The sequence below is a fragment of the Hemibagrus wyckioides genome, linkage group LG19, assembly GCF_019097595.1.
Source record: "Hemibagrus wyckioides isolate EC202008001 linkage group LG19, SWU_Hwy_1.0, whole genome shotgun sequence".
Lineage (NCBI taxonomy): Eukaryota > Metazoa > Chordata > Actinopteri > Siluriformes > Bagridae > Hemibagrus > Hemibagrus wyckioides.
The window spans coordinates 6,944,475-6,953,871 of NC_080728.1; the positions used below are offsets into that span (position 1 = coordinate 6,944,475).

Consider the following 9,397-nt stretch of genomic DNA (forward strand, 5'->3'; position numbering starts at 1 on the left):
AAGCTGACTACAGCAGCTGGGGTTCAAATGCTGGTTAAAGGAAATACTAAAACGAAACTATTTTTACTTAGTTACACAGAATCTGTGTGAGTTTCTTGAAACCTCAGGTTCCTGGTATACACACCCTAGACAAGCGTAAGGTCCTGGGTGGAAAAACATGTTGGGCGTGTTGGACGATTAGCATAATAATAAAATTAGTGTGAGAGAAAGGAAACCGAAAGCGAAGAGAATCTCCTCAGCTCTGGTCCAGGTCTACTGCCTTTCACAAGTAAGTGTGTTAGTTTAGATCTGCACTGCTAGTGAACATGCGTGTGTTAATGAAATGATAATAATATCAGCGAAGTTATTCTTATAGTCTATGACCGACACACGACCTGACTGATCCGGTCGCTGTATAAGTTTCATTTTTGTTCTTGTTTTTTTCTCTTTTTGCATTTCAGTGTTTACACTCAACGACACAACTTTGGTAAGTTGGCAATTATTTGTCTTCATTGTAGCCTAAATTTTGCAAATGAGCTGAATTTATAATCACTTTCTTTGCGGCGTTTTTTATTAGAGGAGAGTGGGGTTAGTTGATACAGGCTTCACTATCTTCCTCAGGCATCCCGTATTTTATATATATATATCTATATAGTTTAGTTTATTAACCTCATTCATTTTGGATTGGTTGATTAGGACGACGTCAGAAATATTTCTCATCATATAAGAGCACAGCAATAAAAATGGTCACGTAATCAGCGAGTTTCTTAGCGGGTTGTATTTTCAGTTAGTTCCTCCAGGATTTCATGAATTTCTGATCTGGTCACAGATAGTAACGCAACATCAAGCGATATTTGGAGGAGCAAGTCATTAAAGAATCATAGAAAGTAATTATATACACGGACCAGGCATAACATTATGACCACCTGCCTAATATTGTGTTGCCCCCCCCCCTGCTGCCAAAACAGCCCTGACCCGTCATCCACTGTGTATTCTGACAGCTTTCTATCAGAACCAGCATTAACTTCTTCAGCAATTTGAGCTCGTCTGTTGGATCGGACCACAGGGGTCAGCCTTTGCTTAAATTAATGAGCCTTGGCTGCCCATGACCCGATTCACCACTGTTCCTTCCTTGGACCACTTTTGATAGACACTGACCACTACAGACCGGGAACACCCCACAAGAGCTGCAGTTTTGGAGATGCTCTGATCCAGTGGTCTAGCCATCACAATTTGGCCCTTCATCAAACTCGCTCAAATCCTTACTCTAGCCCATTTTTCCTGCTTCTAACACATCAACTTTGAGGACAAAATGTTCACTTGTTGCCTAATATATCCCACCCACTAACAGGGGCCATGATGAGGAGTTCATCAGTCTTATTCACTTCACCTGTCAGTGGTCATAATGTTATGCCTGATCAGTGTATGTATCTTCGCTGGTTGTATTAAAAAAGAAGAATCCTGTGCTTGGAATTTCAGCAATTCAAATAGTTTTACAGGGCCAGAAACACACACACACACACAAAATGGAGTAGAGAAGAGACACTGGCTCTTACTTCATTATTGGGCAAACCAAACTTCCAACAGCAATTTCAAAATAAATTAAAGCAATAACCACAAAGCTTAAGAGAAGCCTCCAGATCTTTGATCTCTTGACATAAGAGATGAATGTTGGTCAAGTTGGGGGTCATTTTAGTCAGATATTTTTTGAGAGCTCCTAATAACCCAGAAGTTAACACTGTGTTAACCAACCCTATAACCAGCCAACTTCCTTCCTCCTGTACTTATGTTACATATGAAAAGAACAAGAAATACTGCAGCATAGAAGAATATACAGGTTTTAAAATAACTAAAAACCTTTTTATTTTGATGGATACAGGAAGAAGACCTTACCCAAATATTTCAACAAATAAGATTAGCAGGTAAGTAGAGTTAGATGTCATAGATGTTGAAACCAGTTTTTAACTCAAATCTTTAGTTCTGATTTTTAAACAATAAACAATTGGAAATCTGTTTGGAGGTCTGGAAATGTGATAAACAATTAATTACATATGAAATATCTGTGTTTTTGCACTTCTTTAAACAGCTTCTCAACGTCCACTGTTTTTTTTTCCAGCTATGTTTTTTACCGTATCAGTATTGCCAGTATTATTTTAATCAGTGGTTATCTAATACTCATATGTACACTTAGAAAGATTAAATACTTAAGCATTTGGGGCTTATCAAAAGGGATACAATCTGAAAGCGAAACATTTGGTTGTAAGGCTATATATAGAATTTTTAAGGGTTCAGCAAAGTTTATGAATCCTTTAAATGAGTAGTAACTGATCTAACCTTGTTAGAGTTTTATTTCTCTAATCTATATACCTGGTGGCTTTCATTGTCTAGCTATAGTAAGAGATGTGGCAAATAAATGTTACAAATCACCAAAAAGTTGAACAATAAAATTGTCCTGTTCTTCATTTTCAATCTTTAAACTGAAAACTGGACCACATTATAATCTTCTCTTTTCCCAACGCAAACCCATTTCAGGAAGACAACTAGGAAGACAAGAAGTTCCTCAACCAATGAATACCTCAGGTAAAATCATTAAAACAAATTGTCTCTATTACCCTTTAAAAACTCTTCCTAGAATGTAAAATGTACTTGTGTTACAATCTAGTCAGTTTTACAAGAGCTTCAGAAGTAATAGCTTTGTTTTTACATATGCTGTCAGATCGGAGGGACTGTTTCAGACAGATAAGTCTCCTCAGGTTCATCATCCCAAACAAACAACCTAAATATATAAATAGAATTTATATATATCTACATAAATAAAATAAAATATATAAATAAAATATTATATATTAAAATATTATAATATTCAATATTTAATATTTATTTTATATAAATATAATATATAATATTTAATTTATATATTTTATTATATTTATATATTTATTATATATATATATATATATATATATATATTTATAAAGACTTCTGTATGCTATGTAATAAATGATATAATTCATGATAAAAACACTATAATTAAAGGAGCATGTGTTAAAGAAAACTGAAAGCAAAAACAAATTTAACTTTGGAACAGATTAAACATTGCTGTGTAAATAGCTTAATACAATGTCTTACAGTGAAACCTTTATGACATGCAAGAAATGCAATAAAGAATTTATTTTTTAATCTGTTCAGGCCCAGAAACATAACCAAATAGGGATGAGCTAGACTATCTGCATGCAACAATCTCTCATATTCATATCTGGGCATTAAGGGGAGGGCAGCAAGATGGAAGCCAAGCTTCGACTAAGTCACCCCAATCCATGTGGCAAAATGTGTTATGGTCTAATGAGAATAATCTTACAATTTTACAATTTTAGTGCATACATCCAAATCAACAAAGGAATGGCTTAAAGTTTTGAGTGGTCTAGCCGAAGCCGAGACCTGAATCCAACTAAAAATCTGCGGGGTGTCTAGAAGCGGGCTGTGCACAGGAGATGCCCTTACCATTTGATGGCGCTAAAATATGTTTGAATAAAAAGTGGGAAAATATTCTCCTTTTCTTCTGAATGTTCACATCAAGGGTGGAAAACATGGAAACTGTTCTGGCATGATTTATCATGGTTTCGTTTTTTGACGTCACAGAAACCTGCCATTTTATCAGAGATGTGTTTCTCAGCCTTTATGTCCACATACATCCATAAGATCATGTCTGTTATAGAATTATCCAAATAATTGGCCGTTCATTCAAGTTTTCATCAGAGTAATGCCATTTAAATGTGTACTACATGTGCCACACCCTCTAAAAACAGTAATAAATGAAATTCATTTTATAAGTGAAGTTTCTTGTCTTGTATTAGTATTTGACTCTTGTAAACCTTTCTGATAAATTCATGTGTCAAGTGCTAATTCTGAAGCAATCTAAGTATATAACAGTGTGGTGATGGAGAATGGTTTTACTGGAAGCCCATAAAAGGCACTATGGGATTTGAATCTCCTACAACATCAACAGCTGATACACCACTGACCACAAGATGTGATGTGAACTAAATGAAAACAGAAATATATTAGTCTATTTCTAAACCATGTTGGTTACAATAAATGCTTTTACTCCTTTATTGCTTCACAGGAAAATACTACGTGTGGCAGCTGTTTGATGGACGGAATTGGTTTCAGATAGAAAATGATCACGTAATCGAGTCTAACTACTGCCAGCTGGACGCAAAAGGGATCACCATTTTTACACACTTGGGGTGATTCCATTAGCTTTTTTCTGCATCATGTTGAGATTATTTAGTTAGGTTCTGATGAACATACTTTTTTCCCTGTTTTTTTTTTTTTTTTAAAGGAATCTTTACATTGATTTTGATACCATGGCAATAACGGGACCTTTTCAGTGCCTCGCTATACGAAGACTATTGTCCCTGTCTCACAACCAGAGAGAAAATGTGGGATGGTATTTCAGAGACAAGAATTGCTGGAGTGAATATGGGACACAGGTGAGGGACATTTTTGCATATAGATGCTTTTTTATTGCAGAGAACTCTGGCAGTTGGTGAAATTTCTCTGTTGTATATCATGAACATCACACACTTGTCATCCCAAACAGGGATCAAGTACCTACATGTCATCAGTAAGCAGTCAGGACATAGAGCAGCAGTATAACTCCAACCCGACAGGCTCCTTCAGTTTTACAGCAGGAAAATATAAATACGTTTTGAACTTCTCTGGTAATCCTTTTCTTGATGCACTAAACTGAATACTTTGACATACACATGAAACATATGAAAATGACACTTTATTTGTTTTTATTTTTTTATAGCCATGACGCAAACCAATCTGTCTACTCAAAACCAGAGGAATGTGAGGAGGAGGCCAAAGTTTAACTCTGTAGTCTATGTACACAGCAGGTGCTACACTTATAATTGGGATAAGAATACAAAATTGAACAAAAAGTATTTTTTAAAGAAGTCCTCTGTTCTATGTTTTTATTTTGTGTACAGTCTGAACACTTCTGAACCTTCTACGTCCACCATAAATCCATTTCCGTTACCTGCACCTTCTGTAAGTCCGTCCACTACGGTTACCTGGCAGTTTATGGGCGATGAAGGCATGTGGACAAATTATCAGAAACCAGTGAGTGATTCTCCTCCTTTTAGCCAGAGACACAGTCTCTTCACTTTAGTGAATTAGGGAATAATGTATCTTTAGTGAAGGAGGTGTTCAGAATGTTTATAGTGCTGTGTATCTGTTTTTAAGGGTTCCTCACTGGACAGTGTGGATATAGAGAGAGAGTATCAGAGGAATCCACAGGGCCAGCTTGCTTTCACAGCTGGACGCTACAGTTACTCTCTCTATTTCAACGGTAAGTCTGACACCTTCTCCAACCAGTAACTTCTCACGACTTCTCAGTGTTTAATGTGATATATTTTCCACCCACAGGTATGTACCAGATCAATTTGACATATAAGACAAGACGCGCTGTCCAGAGAATCTCTGCGGATCAGAGCAACATGTAGGGATCCATCTATACACCAAGGATCTGAAATTAACATAACCACAGGATTTTAGTCATAACCTAAAATTTTGTTGATCATATTTTGTGCAACGTTTCCTCCTCAGTCCTCTGTGCCAAGTTCGCTGGCAGTTTAAAGATATGGACGGCAGATGGAAAGACTTTGTTAAAGTAAGAGAAATTTCCATTAATGGCTCTCCACAGTAAAAAAAATCTGTTCCATTAAGTTGCAAGTTCAGTTCCTGGGGTCTAAAGCCAAGGGAGGAAAAAGGCAAGGAATGGCATTAGTCTTTCTTTCTGCTATCAATCACATCAACACTCACACAATGGTGGGAACATGGGAGCTCATAAATGCAGAAGAAGGTAGATAACAGTTTTTTCCTGTTATATTTCCCTGTGATGCAACAGGAGCAGCAGTTTGAAAAGATCTGGTTATGTAGCTTTATGTGAGGGAGCACGTGATAGGCTTCACCCTCCGTGGTTGGAGGAGAGGAGAGCTGGCTGCTGGGAAACAAATTTGGGAGAATACATCAGAAAACAATTGTTTGTAATGATTATTTGCAAAAATTAAATTAAAACAGTTAATTGAGTCTTCATACAGCCATGACGATGAGGGTGTGGGATCCTGCCGCTGGACCACCAGGGACTTTTAGCACATTTTTTAAAATATTTTGACAAAAGTGTTCTAAAAAATGAGTTTTGTATTGTGTGAATTTACAGAGTCATACTTTTGTTTTGTACAGTTTTCACACTTAACACAAAAGTTAGGTTGAAACATAACTATTAACCAGTGTTACTTTAAACCTGGTGTGTGTGTGTGTGTGTGTCTAGGGCACTGGGAAAGGGAAATGTTCTGTCTCGATTCAGGAAATTGAGATGCAGTACCAGCAGAACAGTGCAGGGGTTATGTATTACAACTCAGATCAGTTCAGATACATGCTTAACTTCTCAGGTAAACACACACACACACACACACACACAGAAAGTATTCAGATTTTTAAAAATAAATAATAATACAAAATTAACCTTTTTTGTTTGCAGAAATGACCCAGACAAACTTGACCACTCGTAAGCAGAGGCCAGTCCGACGTGTCTAACTTTAAGAGCTGGAGTTTACCTAGCATTTTTCAGGATATTCATTCATTTTAAAACCTTTATTATTCATCTGTACCATCCCAGCTGTTGTCTGAAGTCCTCAGTCAATTTTACTGCCTGAAAACACCCCCACCAGTTCACAACCAGGTTTAAATGGTTTGCTAGAGAAGGAAGGTTATCAAGCTGTGCATGAAATTGAACCAGAATTATATATATTTGTATATTAGTAAAAGGTAGAAATTGGGCATCACTGTGTGGGTGTATAACTGGGTTCTTTGATGAAAATGTTTTAGTCTTCTCCTGACTTGAACACCCTGTTTACTTTCCTTTCTAATATCTGCCTGTTTATTTGCTGCTGCTATCAAAGATCATTGGTATTTTTGTCATATAGCAAATTCTGAACTAAATTGTCTGTAACCCTCAAAAAGCGATGTTTATTATGCACTTTAATTAAACTTTATTTTATTAAACTTTATTAAGAAAAACTATCCTGCATTCTTATGTATTTTCTTCTATATGCACATTTAGGACAAGGGCACACAAAACAAAGAAAAAAACTGAAGACGAGGCCTCAGGGGACAAATGAGATTTAACCTATGATGCTGCTTTCCACATTTTTCCATTTGTGATTAAAAAAAAACAAAAAAAACACTTGGAGTAGTCATGTGCGTCTATAAAAATATATATTTATAAAATCTTGGAATGCTTCTCGACCAATTAGATTAGTGGACTGGAACAAATTGCTGTTTAACAGATATATACACTCACCAGCTTGTATTTTTCTCTTTAGGAGATAATAAGACAAAAGAAATTCAGCTTGTCTGTTACTTCGGATGTCCTGAAGGGTTTCTAAAGTCTGAAAATAACTTATTACAGCTTTATATCTGACTGTGAGATAAACATCTCACTTCCCTCTATCACCAATTACAGTACAATTACTCTTTATAATTTCTTAAAAAGTTTATGTAGAGCCATACAAAATCCTCTGTAAGCGGTTGTGGTATAAATGACAGTGAACAATGAATGTGTGACATGTCCTACATTTGGCTCTGCTGTCAGCGCTGCTGTTATAGAATATTAATCAACACCTTCTGACCAAGAGGAATGAAGCATTATGGGAATTCTACATTACACAGACTCATAACTCATCACACACTCGCCTCCAGCTGAGTCTGTTTTTTCTGAAGACGCTGAACAAAGGACACTGCATAGCTAAAAACAACTTTAACTCGATGACTATGGTGTCAGAATGAATGCCTTCACTGTTGAGTCTAGTTCTTCTTGTCCTTCTTAAAAATGTACGTGACAGAAATACCCTGAAAATATCCTTCTAAGAGAAAGGAAGCTATTGAAGAAGAACCATTTAACCTTGATTTTGACGCTGGTTGGCTAAAATGCAATAAGTAATCATCTAATGGTTATAATGATAATTCCACATACAGTCTACAAACATTCAACCACTTGTTCTTGAGATATTGTGCTAATGAGAATCTCAGACCTCAACCTCAGTGCTTAATCCAAAAATACAACATCTCCACCACCTAGTGGTAGGGTATTAAAAAATATCAGCAACTATCCTGGATCACCTTCAGTGTCTCCTTAAATAATAGGCTCAGGTCGATGTTTTGGATATATAGATAGATATATAGATAGATATATAGATGGATATACAGACAGACAGACAGACAGACAGACAGACAGATAGACAGATAGATAGATAGATAGATAGATAGATAGATAGATAGATAGATAGATAGATAGATAGATAGATAGATAGATAGATAGATACTTTATTCATCCAAATGGGAGAGTATCATAATTTGCCATAAATGCCACCAACTTATGTCTGTTGAAGATAGTGGATGATGATTTGACGTGATTAAAAGCAATGCTAAACTGGAAGCTACATGATGCTCTAATAAACAGTTGGAGTGGAATTTAATATATATTTTTATATCATTAGAACAGGGGGAAAATGTGATCTCATCTCAACAAAACTGGACAGCTGAAGGCTGGAGAAATGTAGCCTGGTTTAATACACTTTGGTTTCTACTTAAGCACACAGATGGCAGGGTCAGAATTTTAAACCAGCAGCAGGGATCCATGGACCCAACCTGTGTTGTGTCAACAGTCCTGGTTGGTGGAGGTGCTATAATGGTGTAGGGATGTCTTCTGGACACACTTTGGGCCAATCAGTCATCACTTACACAGTTACACAGACTAATTGGGTATTGTAGCAGTCTTTCATTGCCACAATTTACCATCTTCTAATGGCTGCATCCAGCATGATAACGCACCAAGTCGTCTCCAACTGGTTTCATAACCATGACAGTGAGTTCACTATTCTTTAGTGGCCTTCCCAGCCACTGGACATCAATGCAGTAGAACTCCTGTGGGATGTGGTACAAATGGAGATTCACAGCATGAACGTATGCAGAATAGAGAAGGAATATTTCCAACATCTTGTGGAATCCATACCATGAGGAATTCACTGAGCACTTTATTAGGAACTCTACACTAAATACTAAGGCCTCAGTTCGCTCTCATAACAGCTTGAATTCTTAAACTTTGTGGAACTTAGATATGCTGTGTTTGAGTTTGATCCCAAAATCATTTCACAAAAATCACTTCTCGTGTGTTTGAAGATCTTTATTTAAACCTTTCGGGTTATTCTTCAGATCTATTTTCTGTCCAAAACTATACACTGCAATTAAGAATCTACACAATCAAATCTGTTCGACAAAATGACTGAAAAGCTTCGAAGAGAGCGTCAGCGTGTGTACTTAGAGAAATATTTACAGATTTTTCATCAAA

General features: G+C 36.5%; 1 protein-coding gene across 3 annotated transcripts; it reads left to right on the plus strand.

Moving 5' to 3' along the window:
• The first annotated feature begins 21 nt into the window (after nt 1–21).
• On the plus strand, nt 22–7,071 carry si:ch211-244b2.3 (uncharacterized protein LOC557230 homolog). 3 transcript variants are annotated; one of them, XM_058416570.1, is made up of 14 exons: nt 23–268; nt 441–466; nt 1,859–1,901; nt 2,512–2,559; nt 4,103–4,226; nt 4,322–4,472; nt 4,583–4,703; nt 4,796–4,883; nt 4,977–5,109; nt 5,233–5,338; nt 5,416–5,488; nt 5,596–5,659; nt 6,320–6,440; nt 6,530–7,071. In XM_058416570.1, coding segments are annotated over exons 1-14 (1,155 nt in total). In that variant the 5' UTR covers nt 23–267; the 3' UTR covers nt 6,586–7,071. The 3 variants fall into 3 exon arrangements, with proteins under 3 accessions (XP_058272552.1, XP_058272554.1, XP_058272553.1); XM_058416569.1 differs by having other exon boundaries at nt 22–268; nt 4,796–5,109; XM_058416571.1 differs by lacking the exon at nt 441–466 and having other exon boundaries at nt 22–268; nt 4,796–5,109.
• Nucleotides 7,072–9,397: the final 2,326 nt, after the last annotated feature.

Coding starts and splice junctions, on each gene's coding strand:
- si:ch211-244b2.3 (XM_058416569.1), top strand. Junction 1,902..2,511: donor TCAACAAATAAGATTAGCAG/GTAAGTAGAGTT, acceptor AACCCATTTCAG/GAAGACAACTAGGAAGACAA. Junction 5,489..5,595: donor TCTGCGGATCAGAGCAACAT/GTAGGGATCCAT, acceptor TTTCCTCCTCAG/TCCTCTGTGCCAAGTTCGCT.